This window comes from Oncorhynchus masou, unplaced genomic scaffold (assembly GCF_036934945.1).
Source record: "Oncorhynchus masou masou isolate Uvic2021 unplaced genomic scaffold, UVic_Omas_1.1 unplaced_scaffold_2046, whole genome shotgun sequence".
NCBI lineage: Eukaryota > Metazoa > Chordata > Actinopteri > Salmoniformes > Salmonidae > Oncorhynchus > Oncorhynchus masou.
The window spans coordinates 13,144-30,120 of record NW_027008534.1 but is presented as its reverse complement, the minus strand read 5'-3'; the positions used below and the strand labels follow the sequence as shown (position 1 = coordinate 30,120).

The 16,977-nt window shown below is 41.6% G+C and overlaps 1 protein-coding gene and 1 pseudogene across 2 annotated transcripts; both read left to right on the top strand.

Moving 5' to 3' along the window:
• Nucleotides 1–3,309, top strand: part of LOC135532820 (vesicular glutamate transporter 1-like) — a 29,752-nt pseudogene extending 26,443 nt beyond the window's left edge.
• Nucleotides 3,310–6,688: 3,379 nt separating this feature from the next.
• Nucleotides 6,689–15,129, top strand: LOC135532818 (GTPase HRas-like). 2 transcript variants are annotated; one of them, XM_064960251.1, is made up of 5 exons: nucleotides 6,689–6,939; nucleotides 8,587–8,699; nucleotides 9,946–10,124; nucleotides 11,689–11,848; nucleotides 12,691–15,129. In XM_064960251.1, exons 2-5 carry the CDS (start codon nucleotides 8,589–8,591, stop codon nucleotides 12,802–12,804), a joined length of 564 nt encoding a protein of 187 aa, XP_064816323.1. In that variant the 5' UTR covers nucleotides 6,689–6,939; nucleotides 8,587–8,588; the 3' UTR covers nucleotides 12,805–15,129. The 2 variants fall into 2 exon arrangements, with proteins under 2 accessions (XP_064816323.1, XP_064816324.1); XM_064960252.1 differs by lacking the exon at nucleotides 6,689–6,939 and adding an exon at nucleotides 9,052–9,116 and having other exon boundaries at nucleotides 8,630–8,699.
• The last annotated feature ends 1,848 nt before the right edge of the window (nucleotides 15,130–16,977 follow it).

Sequence of the window (16,977 nt, the reverse complement as noted above, 5' to 3'; positions counted from 1 at the left end):
GTGGTTAGGGTTAAGATAAGGTTGTGGTTATGGTAAGGTTGTGGTTAGGGTTAAGATAAGGTTGTGGTTATGGTAAGGTTGTGGTTAGGGTTAAGATAAGGTTGTGGTTATGGTAATGTTGTTGTTAGGGTTAAGATAAGGTTGTGGTTATGGTAATGTTGTGGTTATGGTTAAGATAAGGTTGTGGTTATGGTTAAGATAAGGTTGTGGTTATGGTAAGGTTGTGGTTGTGGTTAGGGTTAGGATAAGGTTGTGGTTATGGTAATGTTGTGGTTAGGGTTGGGATAAGGTGGTGTTTAGGGTTGGGATAAGGTGGTGGTTAGGGTTAAGGTATGGTTGTGGTTATGGTAATGTTGTGGTTAGGGTTGGGATAAGGTTGTGTTTAGGGTTGGGATAAGGTTGTGGTTAGGGTTAGGATAAGGTTATGGTTATGGTAATGTTGTGGTTAAGGTAATGTTGTAGTTAGGGTTGGGATAAGGTTGTGTTTAGGGTTGGGATAAGGTTGTGGTTAGGGTTAGGATAAGGTTGTAGTTATGGTAATGTTGTGTTTAGGGTTGGGATAAGGTTGTGGTTAGGGTTAGGCTAAGGTTGTGGTTATGTTGTGGTAAGGGTTGGGATAAGGTTGTGTTTAGGGTTGGGATAAGGTTGTGGTTAGGGTTGGGATAAGGTTGTGGTTAGGGTTAGGATAAGGTTGTGGTTGTGGTAATGTTGTGGTTAAGGTAATGTTGTGTTTAGGGTTGGGATAAGGTTGTGGTTAGGGTTATGGTAATGTTGTGGTTAAGGTAATGTTGTAGTTAGGGTTTGGGTAAGGTTGTGGTTAGATTAGATTAGGCAGCCAACTGGTGATAAGGAAAGCTTCATACTTCAGTTGTTTGTAGCATGGTCAGATGGTGAGTCTCTCCAGACAGACTGCTACATAGCGGGAGATTTGGTTCTGGGTTCCAAACCAACATATTTCTCTGCATTTCTCCTGTCCCCCCATCCCTCCCTCTCTCTTCAGGTTTCAACGTGAATCACTTGGATATTGCCCCCCGCTATGCCAGCATTTTGATGGGCATTTCCAACGGAGTGGGCACCTTGTCGGGTATGGTGTGCCCTCTTATAGTGGGCGCCATGACCAAACACAAGGTACCAAGACACAGCGCTCTGTTCAATCGAACTGGCATTACATTTAGCCAGTTACATGGAGGTGAATTACCAAGACACACAGAGCTCTGTTCAATCAAACTGGCATTACATTTAGCCAGTTACATAGCGGTGAATTACCAAGACACAGCGCTCTGTTCAATCAAACTGGCATTACATTTAGCCAGTTACATAGCGGTGAATTACCAAGACACAGCGCTCTGTTCAATCAAACTGGCATTACATTTAGCCAGTTACATGGAGGTGAATTACCAAGACACACAGAGCTCTGTTCAATCAAACTGGCATTACATTTAGCCAGTTACATGGAGGTGAATTACCAAGACACACAGAACTCTGTTCAATCAAACTGGCATTACATTTAGCCAGTTACATGGAGGTGAATTACCAAGACACACAGAGCTCTGTTCAATCAAACTGGCATTACATTTAGCCAGTTTACATGTAGGAGCAGTTTGCCAGACACAGATTAAGCCTAGTCCTGAACTAACATGTAGGCAGGTCCCGGATCGGTCTGTGCTTTACCTACTTCATTGTCAAGACAATTCCATGAGTTGTCGGCAACACAGCAGAAAAAGACTGAAATGAGCTTTCAATGGACATGATTTAGTGAGAATGGTTTTTACTCCAGGACAAGGCATTAGATCTAATCATAAACTGCTTGTAAACTATTCAACTGTCCAGAATTTGCCAACATGATGGTTCTAACATGTTTATATTTCCATAATTCCCTATCTTAAAACCTCTTCTCTCTCTCTCTCTCAGTCACGTGAGGATTGGCAGGGTGTCTTCCTCATTGCTTCAGTCGTTCACTATGGTGGAGTGATTTTCTATGGTATGTGTTTATGTGTTGGTTCCTGTGTGAAGCTCCAGTCAGTCGTTCAATGAACCTATAGTTCAGGGAGTCTTTGTGAATTGTATGCAAATGGTTAATTTCATCAACAAACCATGTGTGAGGGGTTTCTAAATCACATGACTCCTATGTGAATCGCAAATAAATGATGTAAAATGGTGTAAAATACTGGGAATCCAGTGCCAATTTAGCGTGAACCACAAATGAATTGACAGTGGCTCATGTAAATCACCAATATACGAAGGAATGCAACTTGAGTTCTGTCGAAATCGTATTGGAATCCAAGGTGAATGACTGATGTAAATCCTCCACCAAATCAATCATGTTTGAACCCTAAAGGAAATTCACACTGAATTCAATTAAAAATAATGTTTGAACCCTAAAGGAAATTCACACTGAATTCAATTAAAAATCATGTTTAAACCCTAAAGGAAATTCACACTGAATTCAATTAAAAATCATGTTTGAACCCTAAAGGAAATTCACACTGAATTCAATTAAAAATCATGTTTGAACCCTAAAGGAAATTCACACTGAATTCAATTAAAAATCATGTTTGAAACCATTTGCGTGAATTCAATCACAATTGAGAATGTGATTACTCATTTGAATTCACTTTGCCACATAAAGTATTAATCACATCGTAGCAAAAGGTTTTGCTAACCTTTCTAATTGGACAAGCTCAGTTAGTCCCTTTCTGTTTCCATCAGTTTTCTTCTAATTGGTGCCTTATGAATAGACCGAGGTGTGAACCTAATGTGACCCAAACCTGATTCTGAATTATCCTCCTGGCTCTTTCCCAGGAATCTTTGCGTCAGGGGAGAAGCAGCCGTGGGCGGACCAGGAGGACACCAGTGATGAGAAGTGTGGCATCATCGACGGGACGAACTGGCCAATGAGACGGAAGAGATGTACCGCTGGCGGAGGGGGCAGTACGGAGCCATGAGCCAGCCAACAGCGGGCCCCAACGGAGGAGGGGGTGCTGGAGGGGGCAGGGTGGGTCCAGGACTGGGAGAAGACGGAGGAATATGTTCAACCTCCGGGATACAACCAGTAACTCTACGGAGGGGAGGGAGAGAGGGAGCTCACATAATGCCCTATTCAGATTTGAGATAAGTTGACTAAATATGGACCTTGGTCTAAAAAGGCTGACTTAAGTCCATGTTAAGTATACTGTACCTTTCTCAAGTCTGAAGAGAGGGGAGATAGGGAAGAGAGGGGAGATAAGGAAGAGAGGGGAGATAGGGAAGAGAGGGGAGATAGGGAAGAGAGGGGAGATAGGGAAGAGAGGGAAGATAGGGAAGAGAGGGGAGATAAGGAAGAGAGGGGGAGATAGGGAAGAGAGGGGAGATAAGGAAGAGAGGGAGATAGGGAAGAGAGGGAGATAGGGAAGAGAGGGGAGATAGGGGAGATAGGGAAGAGAGGGGAGATAGGGAAGAGAGAGGAGATAGGGAAGAGAGGGGAGATAGGGAAGAGAGGGGAGATAGGGAAGAGAGGGGAGATAGGGAAGAGAGGGGAGATAGGGAAGAGAGAGAGGTGAAATAAGAAAGGGCAGATATTTTGGCAAATGTAGTGAGGGAAGATAGAGTGTTAGCAAATTGTCATAGGTGTGTTTTTGTATATACGTACATTATATGAATTATATGCATTTGTATAAGTGTGTGTGTGTGTGTGTGTGTGTGTGTGTGTGTGTGTGTGTGTGTGTGTGTGTGTGTGTGTGTGTGTGTGTGTGTGTGTGTGTGTGTGTGTGTGTGTGTGTGTGTGTGTGTGTGTGTGTGTGTGTGTGTGTGTGTGTGTGCGTGAACATTTTGCCTGTTGAACCTGAAACTCTTATTGGGTCACTGTTGCTCACTCATCAGTTGAGTTTAATTTACATGTAATTTACTTTCAAACGAATAATTCTCCATGAGCTGTCTGTCGGCTTTGTGAGTGTCTCTGGAAATCAAATGTAAGTGTCTCATTTGTGAAAAGCTTGTTGTTTTTTAGCAATGGGTGGTATGGATGACTGCGACTCAGCCCAATGCTTATTTTCAATTGCTACTGGCCTATGTTGCACACAGCAGTCTAATGTTTCGAGCATCGGCAAAGTGGGCATTATATCCATGAGAAAGGGCCATGGGTTACTCCACTGAATCCTGTCAGAGAGCAGTTAAATGGTGCTCCAGAATCCTGTCGTTATTGTCATATTACCCTCTCAGTATTTTAGGCATTTTGCCAAAATCACTGAATGCACTTATATGTAGAAGTCAATATTTACTGTATGTAGGTTACTGTTCCTTTCTATACACGTTTCTATGTATTAGACAGTACTCTCCCGAAGCGTGTGTGTGTGTGTGTGTGTGTGTGTGTGTGTGTGTGTGTGTGTGTGTGTGTGTGTGTGTGTGTGTGTGTGTGTGTGTGTGTGTGTGTGTGTGTGTGCGTGCTTGCGTGCGTGCGTGCGTGCGTGTGTGCGTTTGTGTGTGTCGGGTGCAGGTGCTGGAACATTGTGCGGTGAGCATGCTGTAATGATGGTTTCATGGGTGCAGTGAGTGCACCACACAACGTGTCCATGTGTCCACGTGTGACAAGAGAAGTAATGATGACTTCGGATGTTAATGTGTGAACGCACGCTGCTTCATTATTTCATGTGATGAAACTTGTCGGCCTGTTAGTGAATGACTGGCTGTTGGTGAATTGTGTGTTAACCTTTTGTGCAGTGATGGAAAACATGTGCGGTTGCCATTGCACCACAGTGTGCAATGTGTGTCTAGTACTGGTCTTTGGCAATATGAACTGTATCTTCAGGTGTGTGTGTTCTGTCATACTATACAGTGTATGTTTGCGAGGCTAAGGGGGACTGTATGCTTTACGTGTCCTGAACAGAACATTTGAGCAACCAATCCTGGACTTGTTACTATAGTTGTGTTGTTGTTGTTGTTTTTCTGTTGATTTCTTTTGTCTCTTGGATTCTTACTTTCCTGTTTCAATGTTCTCCTCCGTCTTGTTGAAACGTACGATTACCTGTGGGGAGACAACATGTAAAAACACATACAGACATATACATACAAAAACACACAACAAATATGACATGTATGAAATATGTATATGTGTAAAATAAAAGGTGTATATAAAATGGTGTCATCGTTATTAGTCATATAGCATATATACATGTATATGAAATGGTGTCATCGTTATTAGTCATATAGCATATATACATGTATATAAAATGGTGTCATCGTTATTAGTCATATAGCATATATACATGTATATAAAATGGTGTCATCGTTATTAGTCATATAGCATATATACATGTATATAAAATGGTGTCATCGTTATTAGTCATATAGCATATATACATGTATATAAAATGGTGTCATCGTTATTAGTCATATAGCATATATACATGTATATAAAATGGTGTCATCGTTATTAGTCATATAGCATATATACATGTATATAAAATGGTCTCATCGTTATTACACCCCTGTGGTCATTACTGTTTACAATCGATCCATAGTTCTGGTTTTATCCCTTTCTAAGTTTACAATATCATATTGGTTACAGTCGTCATATAGCACTGGTACATTTGAGTAAATACAGCGATTGGTATTGTAAGAGCACAAGAAATGTTTAACTTTTTACATAATATTCACATTCATATTCCCAATGTTCTCTCTCTCTCTCTCCTCCATGACAGATGGATGCTGGATTATCTCTGTGATTTTAGGCAAAGATTAGTGAGAAGAGCAGATGCACTCAGTAGAGAGAGAGAGAGAGAGAGAGAGAGAGAGAGAGAGAGAGGGAGAGGGGGAGAGAGAGAGACATGGGGCAGGATGCAGGGGATTGGCTATAGCCTAGGCTATGGCAGGGAGGTGAGGGGGAGAGACTGGTGTGTGTGTGTGTGTGTGTGTGTGTGTGTGTGTGTGTGTGTGTGTGTGTGTGTGTGTGTGTGTGTGTGTGTGTGTGTGTGTGTGCTTCCCTAAATCCTTAGTGAGCTGTAACACAGTTTGATCCATCACTGTCAGGGTTCCACTACTGACCTTTACAGCACCAATCCTCTCTTTAACGAATGCAGTTCGATACTTACAGCAAACCCAATAGAGATTAAGGTATTCCATTAAGTTTTATTTACCAATATTATCCTCAACCAATTTGTCAGTTTGAATATCGTTTTTGAAGGAAACCCCATAAAATTGGGCCATCAACCTTGTGCTTGAAACGTGTCAATAGCGTGCAATGAACAAAGCGATCTTGACTGTGTCTGTTTTACATAGACATGGTTCGCTCTTTTTACAGCCTTTCGGTTGGTTAGCCGCTAGTACAATGATTCCATCTAGTGGTCAAATTATCTCCGCACACTCAACAACCCAAATAATCGAGCCAATCAGACTCGAGTGCGCTCTTTCCAAACCTCACTGCAGCAATGTCTTTGATTGGTTCATCTTCGTACAAAGGCGGGACTATCAAGGTGTTGAGAGCATGCGATTTATTTTTCGGACACAACCAATGAGGCTTTCAGTCGGTTCCTGATTGGTCAGTTTCTGATTTGAAGGCGGGTATAACCGGAAGTAGAACGAAAGCCCCATTCTGGTTAGGTTACTCTACTGTCTGTCTACTTCACCACAATGGTATTGGCTGTTAAATCAATACCATTGATTGCGTTTGCCGTGAAAGCCTTACCCCTTTTCAACCACAATGGAGTCTAGAGATTTACTCCCCTACTACTAATTCTTACCTATAAATTAATTCGGGTTATATTCAACCTATATTTCCCGTTCATTGCCAACAGTGATTTGACATATTTGTGGCTCAATTGCCGCAAAGATTGCAGTTTCTAAAAGCATATATTTGTTCTTAGCTGGCTTCAATCAGGAAATTGTTTCAGGCTATGTAGCACTAATCTCATTTTGTCATTCAAACGCTGCATTTTTGTTTGGTGAAAAACGACCAACCAAATTAAGGTAAGCGCTCTGATTTTTGTCATTTTCCTCATGCAATAGGCCTACATTATTATCGCAGAAATGCAGTGATTGTATTCTGCCTAGTGTGTCATCTACCGCAGTCTGTTAGTTATGCTATGCTAGCTAACGTTAGCCCCCATACAAATCTGGGTCAAATTAGAGCCGGCCTCTTTGCTAGCAGATACCAGCATATTTTGTAATGACCGCGAATAAAGATTGATATCCTGCAATGATCAGACAATTCTCCGGGCCGTGGGCTATTCCAAATCACTGGAAAAGCATATTATGTGAACTTGTTGTTGGCTGTACTGTAGACACCACAGGTTTCCTCGTGCCTTTGTCTTACTAATGCCTTGTTTTCAATTGAAATAGTATACAGAGCGTTTTCCTTTGGGGATGCTCCTCAATCAAAAGGGTCCCCCAAGTGTACAGAAATATTGTCTAGAATGTACCTAATTGGACTGAAAGACGAACACCTCATCACACTTGAACAGAAAGTATATAATTAGCCTAAAATATAGGACTCGTTTGGTTCAGAAATGAGTTAATGTATAATATTGTTATGAATTTGGGGACTAGCCCTGACTGGGACACAAACTTTGATCTAGAGACTGTCAAGTCAACACCTTAACCATTATGCCAAGAGGTCAGAATGTCTTGTTGAGGTTTGGTTAAGGGCCCTACATTACCATTCCTTCAGGAGAGTGTGACCCACGCTTCTCTATAACAAGTTCCTCAGGTGTACACCCTCTCAGATGGCCTCAAGGATGCCATCCCACATCTGACACCAGTGTAGCCAATTTCGAGGGGTAGCACCGGCCAGGACTCAAATCTGGGTCCAGCTACTGTAAAGCCCAACACATGAATCATTACGGCAGGAGGTCCAAGTCTCTTTGAGGTCATTGGGTTAAGGTCTCTACAATGAACCATACAGTCAGATGTAAATCTGACATGCACACACACAATTACACACACAGACATTTCAGAACTTATTTACAAGTAAGAAAACAACTAGTACTTAAATCAGTTAACCCACTGTTCCTAGGCCGTCATTGAAAATAAGAATTTGTTCTTAACTGACTTGCCTAGTTAAATAAAGGTTAAAAAAAAAATATATATATATTATATTTTAAAACCAATTTAATAAATCTATATGGATTCAACATTAAAAGCTACAATATGTAACTTTTTGGGTGACCCAACAATGTCTATAGAAATGGGAGTTATAGGTCTGTCATTCTCATTTAGTCTAAGTGGTAGATCTGTTCCATGTGTGCTATTAAAGATGCAATATGCAGGAATCGCTCTGCCATTTTCTGGTTGCTAAAATTCTAAATAGTTTGCCTAATTTCAGTTAATGTGACAAAACAAGCAGTCATTGTGTAGAGAAACATTGTACTCTAAACCGCTGTGAAATATATTTTCCATAAACAAAAATATTGTATTTTCAGTTGTTTTGAAGCTGGTGTAACAAACTGAAAGAAGCAGAAACAAAACATAACATAAGAACGGAAGCATAGTAATAGCTTACATAGAACAGATCTACCACGTAGACTTGCTTTCAATGAGAAGGGCAGATCTATAACACACATTTCTATGTGAAGCTTTAATGGAAACACGTGTTTCTCTTTCTCCCGCTCTCTCCAGGCATGACTGAGTATAAGCTTGTTGTGGTGGGTGCTGGAGGTGTTGGGAAGAGTGCCTTAACTATCCAGCTCATCCAGAATCACTTTGTGGATGAATATGACCCCACCATCGAGGTGAGTTGCAGGTGTTTGTCTCTCTGTGACTCTTATTAAAGGGGAACTCCGCCACTTTTCCCCTTATATCTCCAGCACCAAACCAGTGTCTACATATATGAAAATGACACGTTGTTATGATCTGTAGTTAAAAAGTATAAGAAGGGTTCCTAAAAAATGCTTCTGTGACATCACAGGGTGGGATTAAAAGTAAGAGAAACTGGGATTTTCAAAACCTGTAACTAGTTTCTAGCCAAAGGGATGCTATTTCTTGCCCCCCCCATCAATGTTTGAAAATTTAAAAAACTTTTCTTTTTTTTTTTTTACTTTTTGATGTCATTTAAAAATTATTTCTCTTTTTTTTCTTATGTAGAAATGAGCTGTTTCCACATATGTAGACACTGGTTTGGTGAAAAGTTGTGGAGTTGCCATTTAATAGTAAGTTAATTCAATTGAAATTGTCTGCTTCAAACGTAGCAACCCACTATATGGAGTCTATGTAGATTCTATTCTATAATATCTATCCACAGTCTCCTGATCATTAGGATAAGTGTTGCCGCTAGCTAAATGGTTAGAATGATTTACAGAGTGGTTCTGTAAGCTATGAGGGTGGCAAAGGGGAGGGGTTATTACTTTCCAAACATTGTTACGATCATGCTTTCCAATCCATTCAGATTCACACCAGTACCTATGGGTAGGTGGTAGGAGTCTATTAGAAATGGCACCTGTTGTCTCTGGATAATGTTCATTTGGGCAGCGGTTCCCAAATCCAGTCCTCGAGTACCCCAACAGTACACATTTTTATTGTAGCCCCGGTGAAGCACACCTGATTCTAACTAGTCATCAGGCCCTCAATGAGTTGAATCAGGTCTGTTTGTCCGGGGCTACAAAAATGTGTTCTGCTGTGGGTTTCTCAGGACAGGAGTTGGGACCCACTGCATTAGAGCAACAGAAAACAGAAAAAAAAGACAGTTTTGCAATGATAAACATTTTGTCATTGGACAAGTCCAGGTAGTCCCTCCCTGTTTCTGCTTGTTTCCTTCCATGTGATGCCTAATGAACACACCCCTATTTTAGGACTTGTACTAGGTTGAATATACCCAGGTTAGCAAAACCTAATAATTCCATGTGGAAGCTTCTGAAAATAAACAGATTCCCAGCAGTGTTGCTTATTAGCATCGCCTGTCCCATTGTTTTGAATTCCTCATTTTATGCTAAGAGTTCTAGAATATTAGAATCCTGTTCTTAAGCTTTATGTTCAATCTAGGACTCGTACAGGAAGCAGGTGGTGATTGACGGGGAGACGTGTCTGCTGGACATCCTGGACACAGCAGGTCAGGAGGAGTACAGCGCCATGAGGGACCAGTACATGAGGACAGGGGAAGGCTTCCTTTGTGTGTTCGCCATCAACAACATCAAGTCCTTTGAGGACGTTCACCTGTACAGGTACTGACTGTCTGTCACAGTGACTGCTGTCCGACACCTGGAGTGTATTCATTATTCGCAGACCTTAGTGAAACATTTGGCCTGTTTGTGAAAAGTTTTGCAATGGAAACCGTTTATACTAGGAAGCAAACAGAAGGAAACTGGGAGGGACCTACTTGAATTTGTCCAATATAAACTCTAGTTTCCATTGCAAAATGGTTTCTGTTTGGAGTAAACTATTTCCGTTGCAAAATGTCCCGCAACAGACCAAAGGTTTTGCTACGGTCCGCGACTACTGAATACAACGCTGTAGAGTCATTATCATGTTCCGTTAGCATGCATTCTTTTCCCTGTTGTCAGACTCCGTTAGGCATCACGCCCCAATTAAGGCCCAACTCTAAATGTGGAACAACAGCTAAACGGTGTTCCCGCTACTTGGTTTGCTTTAACTTGTTGACGCTACCCATCCCGGTAGCGGGATAATTGTCATCAGCAACCGCTGAATAGCATAGCGCCACAGTTAAATAACATTACTAAAAAATATTCATATTCACGAAATCACAAGTGCAATATAGGATAACACAGTTTGGTCTTTTGTTAATCCACCTGTCGTCTCAGATTTTGAAATTATGCTTTACAGCGAAAGCAATCGAGGCGTTTGTGTAAGTTTATCGATAGCATAACATTATGTACACTAAGCATGAAGTAGCTAGATCACGAAAATCAGAAAAGCAATAAAAAAAAATAGTTTACCTTTGGTCTTCGGATGTTTTCACACGAGACACAACAAAGGTTCCTTTTGTTCCATAAAGATTATTTTTATACCAAAAAAACAGATGTTTGTTTGTCGCGTTATGTTCAGAAATCCACAGGAAAGAGTGGTCACAACAACAGACGTATATTCCAAATAATATCCATAATGTCCACAGAGACATGTCAAACGTTTTTTATAATCAATCCTCATGTTGTTTTTAAAATATATATTCAATAATATATCAACTGAGTGTGTAGGTTTTTCAATAACAGCGGGAGGAAGATTGGCGGCTTTACTCAGTTGCGCAAAATTCACTCTGAGAGCCCCCACCTATCCACTTACGCAATGTAATCCTTCACGCTCATCTTTCAAAATAAAAGCCTGAAACTATGTCTAAAGCCTGTTGACACCTTAGGGAAGCCATAGAAAGAAAAATCTGGCTGATATCCCTTTAAATGGAGGATAGGCATGCATAGGAACAGAGAGGTTTCAAAATAAGAGGCACTTACTGATTGGATTTTCCTCAGGTTTTCGCCTGCAATATCAGTTCTGTTATACTCACAGACAATATTTTGACAGTTTTGGTAACTTTAGAGTGTTTTCTATCCTAATCTGATTCTAGTTTCTGGGGCTGAGAAATAGGCAGTTTCAAATGGGTATGTTTTTAGCCAAAAACTAAAATACTGCCCCCTACAAACAAGGTTAAAGCTGAGGGATGGGACTGGATATCTGTAGCCACTCAAATGTATAGATGGCTCTATGAATGCAAGGACTGACGGTCCATGAAGTCAACGTGATCATTTGAACCATGTGGGTTTTTCTCCTCCTCAGAGAACAGATCAACAGGGTGAAGGACAGTGACAGTGTGCCTATGGTGCTGGTGGGGAACAAGAGTGACCTGGGGAGTCGGAGCGTGGAGAGCAGGCAGGCTCAGGAACTGGCCCGCGGCTATGGTGTGCCCTTCGTGGAGACCTCTGCCAAAACCAGACAGGTGGGTTTTCCAGCCAGGGGAACTACACGGGGGAGCAGTAGGAATGGACCAGCTACACTGGAAGCATAACTTTTGAGCAGCACGTGATCCACTTTTATCATGTGTTCACAGGCGGGAATGTTGAAATAGAACCAGACGCTGAGCAGCGCTCTCCTACTTCTCACACTCTGCAGAGATGATGCGTCCATTGTAGCAGGCTTGTTCGGCCTCAGACTGGGAAAATCTAAACAAACTTTATTTGTCACATGTGCCGAATACAAGTGTAGACCTTATCGTGAAATGCTTTACTTACAAGCCTTTAACCAACAGTCCAGTTCAAGAAAAGTTAAGAAAATATTTACCAAATAAACTAAAGTAAAAAAATATATAAAAAGTAACACTATAACATAACAATAATGAGGCTATATAAAGGGGGTACCGAGTCAGTGTGCGGGTGTACAGGTTAGAGGTCTTTTGTACATGTAGGTAGTCCTGTGGCCATTTGATTAATTGTTCAGCAGTTGTATGGCTTGGGGGTAGAAGCTGTTAGTGTTTTGGTCCTAAACAGGGAGGGTCAGAGGAGGTGTTGTCCTGACAGACTCCTGTGTCTTAACTGTTGTGTATCATTTGAATAAACTCAACTGACTCACTAAAGGTATTGGGTAACATAACACATTTATACACAGCCGTCATGTCACTATTTGAGGGCACAAATGGGATAACTTTGATATTGGATACATTCAGGTAGCACTCTTCTATTCTACTCGTTTGCTCTGTTTTTGAGTCTACTGAAGGCGACCAAGCTGCATTCCATCACGCTTCATTTGAGTGTAAAGTTTCTCCTTTGTGCGTCTTTGTTTCAGGGAGTGGAGGAGGCGTTCTACTCTCTAGTCAGAGAGATCAGGAGGTATAAGGAAACCAACCGCAGCAACAAGAAGAGCAAGAAAAGCACTCAGAGACGTTGCACCATTCTATAACACCACACACACACTGCACATAGCCCATAACCCCCCCCACAAACTGCAGTTCCTTTACCACATGGGAGACGTTACTTCTCGTGTTGACGGGATCTGGAATGGTGAACGCATCAAGTTCCACTTTCTGTCATTGGTGTCGTTACCGTAGTAACGGAAACTTCACTTCCTGTTGCTTCTCATTGGCTGCACCATTAGAATTGTGACTTCAGTTTATCCACGTTGTTTTCTAACAATTGTAACAAGAAACTAGAAGTTGTAGCATTGAAGAGGGGATTTATAGACTGGGTTTAAAGCCGCCATCTTCGGTTGGTTTAAATATGAACGTCACTTTACTGCCCCTAGTGGTAAATATCTGAGGGGTAATTGATTAATTAATGGTCTCATAGCTACACATTCCAAATGATCATCTGGTTTATTTTTTCACCCTAAGGGGGAAAAAATAGATTTTTGGTCTTTGCCAACGTGTTCTGCATTGCAAGAAGCCAGTGTAGGCTAGCTTTTCTTGCATTCCAAGGTAGTTTTCTCTTCAGTATTTACACAAGTGGCTATCCCTGTTATTGTTTTTTAAATGATTCAGCAGGGTTGTAATAGAGAAGGTATTTTGGTCCTCACCTAGCCTCACTCTCACTTTCTGTATTAAAAAAAATCCAATCAGAGTCGAAGGCCACAACTCACTATTGTCATTAGGCAGCGTTTGCATGGGCAGCTCAATTGGGATTTTTCTTTTTTTTTCAATTATTGGCAAAAGATCTGATTGGTCAAAAGACCAGTTAGTGAGGAACATATCAGAATTAGGTTGCCTGTGTGAACACGGCCTTATACTGTTGCCATTTCTATAGGATCATGTCCAATTATTTAGGCAAGCTGTTCAGGTCAGTGTCCTAGCTTGAGGTCCATTAAAGTTGTGCACATGAAAATGTCTATTGTGACTTCTGATCGCCAGATTCCATTTTGATGTCCGTCGTGTGGTATTATTTCAGATACAAATTCTGGATGTGTTCCAATGTCCATGCTAGCATACTCCTTAGTGCATGCCCAATAGTTTCATGCTAAGTGGCATGGTGGTTTGGTGGTCAAGAATTTGAGCTGAATGGTCTCAATCGGCCTTTGCAAATGAGTAATGTGTAATTTGCTAATATCTGTAGCTTTACATTCTTAATAGCTGAAGCCAGGGACTTTTCCCCCAGAGGTTGACACAGAACGTGTCAGAGAGAACGTGATTCTCTTCTGTGGAGATCGAAACAGCGTTCATTCTGTACCATGTATGTCAATCTGCAACATGTTAATTACTTCAGTCTACAGGTATCTGAAGTGTTAGACAAGAGCATCGGGGGACAAAAACAGGTATTTACACACTGAAAGGTGTCAGACCAACACTTTGAGTGAAAACATGCTGTTTTATTGGTTGGAATTATGCTAAATGAGGTCATTGGACACTTTCTAGTCTCATCCCAAATGACTGATGTAATATGTGGGCCGAGGTGAACCCACAATGACCCTGGTGTTGCCAGCAGGATGAGGAGAGGAAGAATCCCCTAAAGATTCAGTAGTTACTGAGTGTAACCTATAGGTGTCTATGGTAGTGTTCCATTGCCCAGGCCGGTGCAACAGTACCAATGTTCTAATGGTGTTACTCAGCTCTCCGGGAGTGTAGTCTCTCATTGCCCCCCTGTTGCACATATTTCTTATAGCCCAGCACTAACACACTTGACGCAACTTCTTAAGAGCTTGTTGATCGTTGCAGCAGTTGTGCTACTGTAGTGCTGGACTAAAGTAAACAATTGTGCAATTCTTAGGGTCCTCAAACTCAACTCTGGACCTCGAAGCCGGTTCTACTGCAATTTTTCATTGTTGCCCTCTAATCAGGACTGATTTAGACCTGGGACACCAGGTGGGTGCAACTAATTCAGGTAGAACAGGAAACCAGCAGGCTCTGGACCTCGTAGGGTAAGAGTTGAGTACCCCCTGCCCTAGGGGGACCTGTGACGGAGTTGAGCAACACTGCCAGAATACATTCTACTTTGAGAGACGACAGCATACCGCCAGTTACTGGGTTGTACCGCCAGTTACTGGGTTGTACCGCCAGTTACTGGGTTGTACCGCCAGTTACTGAGTTGTACCGCCAGTTACTGGGTTGTACCTCCAGTTACTGGGTTGTACAGCCAGTTACTGGGTTGTACCGCCAGTTACTGGGTTGTACCGCCAGTTACTGGGTTGTACCGCCAGTTACTGGGTTGTACCGCCAGTTACTGGGTTGTACCACTCCTTCACACTCCTGGTCTAGTCACATTAAGGTTGTTTCATAAATAAAGTGGCTTTTGGCTATTTGGACTTGTGTGTCATTGTTTTTGGTGGAAACAAGTTGAATAGAAAGACACTTATGGGCCCTCCTTTCTGTCAATCAGCTACATTTAGACACTTATGGGCCCTCCTTTCTGTCAATCAGCTACATTTAGACACTTATGGGCCCTCCTTTCTGTCAATCAGCTACATTTAGACACTTATGGGCCCTCCTTTCTGTCAATCAGCTACATTTAGACACTTATGGGCCCTCCTTTCTGTCAATCAGCTACATTTAGACACTTATGGGCCCTCCTTTCTGTCAATCAGCTACATTTAGACATATGGGCCCTCCTTTCTGCCAATCAGCTACATTTAGACACTTATGGGCCCTCCTTTCTGTCAATCAGCTACATTTAGACACTTATGGGCCCTCCTTTCTGTCAATCAGCTACATTTAGACACTTATGGGCCCTCCTTTCTGTCAATTAGCTACATTTAGACACTTATGGGCCCTCCTTTCTGTCAATCAGCTACATTTAGACACTTATGGGCCCTCCTTTCTGTCAATCAGCTACATTTAGACACTTATGGGCCCTCCTTTCTGTCAATCAGCTACATTTAGACACTTATGGGCCCTCCTTTCTGTCAATCAGCTACATTGATGCCTTTACTAGACTATAGGGATGTTTTTTATATGAATGCTTCCGCTCAGTGTTTGAGATCAATGGACACCCTTTACCATGGTGCTTTGAGATGGATTTTAAACAGCGAAACCCTTCCGCACCACTGTACTTTGTATACCAGGGTTGGCTGGCCTTCTCTAGTCAAGCTCAGTCACTGTTATACTTTTATTTACAAAGCCGTTTTGGGTTTACTACCATTTTATTTGGGCATTTTTATTGTTCAGAAATGTAGTGGATACTCTCTTTGTTCGCAGGACTTTATCCTGCTAACTGTTCCAAATGTCCCAACTGAATTTGGTAAAAGGGCTTGTATGTACTCTGCGCCATCGTCTTGGAACACCTTAAAATACTTTTCAACTGGAAGAACTTGTCACATTGGTGTTTTTAAATCACTGATGAAGAATGTTGACTGACAGGTCAGGGAATCATTTTTTATTTGCTGTTTTATGATTTTGTTATACTCTTGTGGATTCTTTGGTTTTTACAAGATGACTTGTAGTTTTGCATGTTGTCTGTCTAATTGTGTAATGACTTGGTGCTGCCGATCTTGGCCAGGACGCTCTTGAAAATTATTTTTCAAATCTCAATGAGCCCTTCCTGGTTTAAATAAAATATATCAGTAAGCAGGATCAAATGGCGGGAGACCGCCCTCTAGTGGCACAATGGCTCTGCTTCTCTAGACGGAGTATCAGAGCGGAGCAAGGAGCGAGATTCCCGAAACCTGTAGCGTCTGCGTTCTCGCCCGCTTCAATAACGCTCAAAGTTGCGCTCAGTACATGCTGGTCCCAGCATGTATTTGTAGTCTACTTGTGTGCTGCTATAGCCCTTTGCTTTAGAGACTGTCATGGAGTTCACTAAATATTTTCATCAAGAAACTGATCAAACGCACAGGTGCTAAAGCAAGGTGACTTACAAAGATGAGGACCAAGAGCAAGAGAGTGCTGTGACTTAGAATTAAATACAAATTAAACAAATGACTTAATTCCTTTGAAAAGTATGATGGTGTACTTACTACGTGCACATGCTAAAAGAAAGGAACGAGTTGGGTAGATAACTGTCATTGTAGAAAAATATTTATAAACTAAAATTCAGATCTCTTAAACGTTTAGTTCGTTTTTGTTCTATTTATACAATAGCCCTGGCATAATCCCACGTTCAATTAGCTTTCCGTTTTGAATGGATTATTTTGCCTAAAAACCTTTTAGGC

Excerpts from the sequence above, each read along its gene's own strand:
- LOC135532818 (XM_064960251.1), top strand. The coding sequence starts at position 8,589 with ATGACTGAGTATAAGCTTGTTGTGGTGGGTGCTGGAGGTGTTGGGAAG. Across the intron at positions 8,700-9,945 it reads AATATGACCCCACCATCGAG|GACTCGTACAGGAAGCAGGT; the intron begins GTGAGTTGCAGG and ends TGTTCAATCTAG. Across the intron at positions 10,125-11,688 it reads GAGGACGTTCACCTGTACAG|AGAACAGATCAACAGGGTGA; the intron begins GTACTGACTGTC and ends TCTCCTCCTCAG.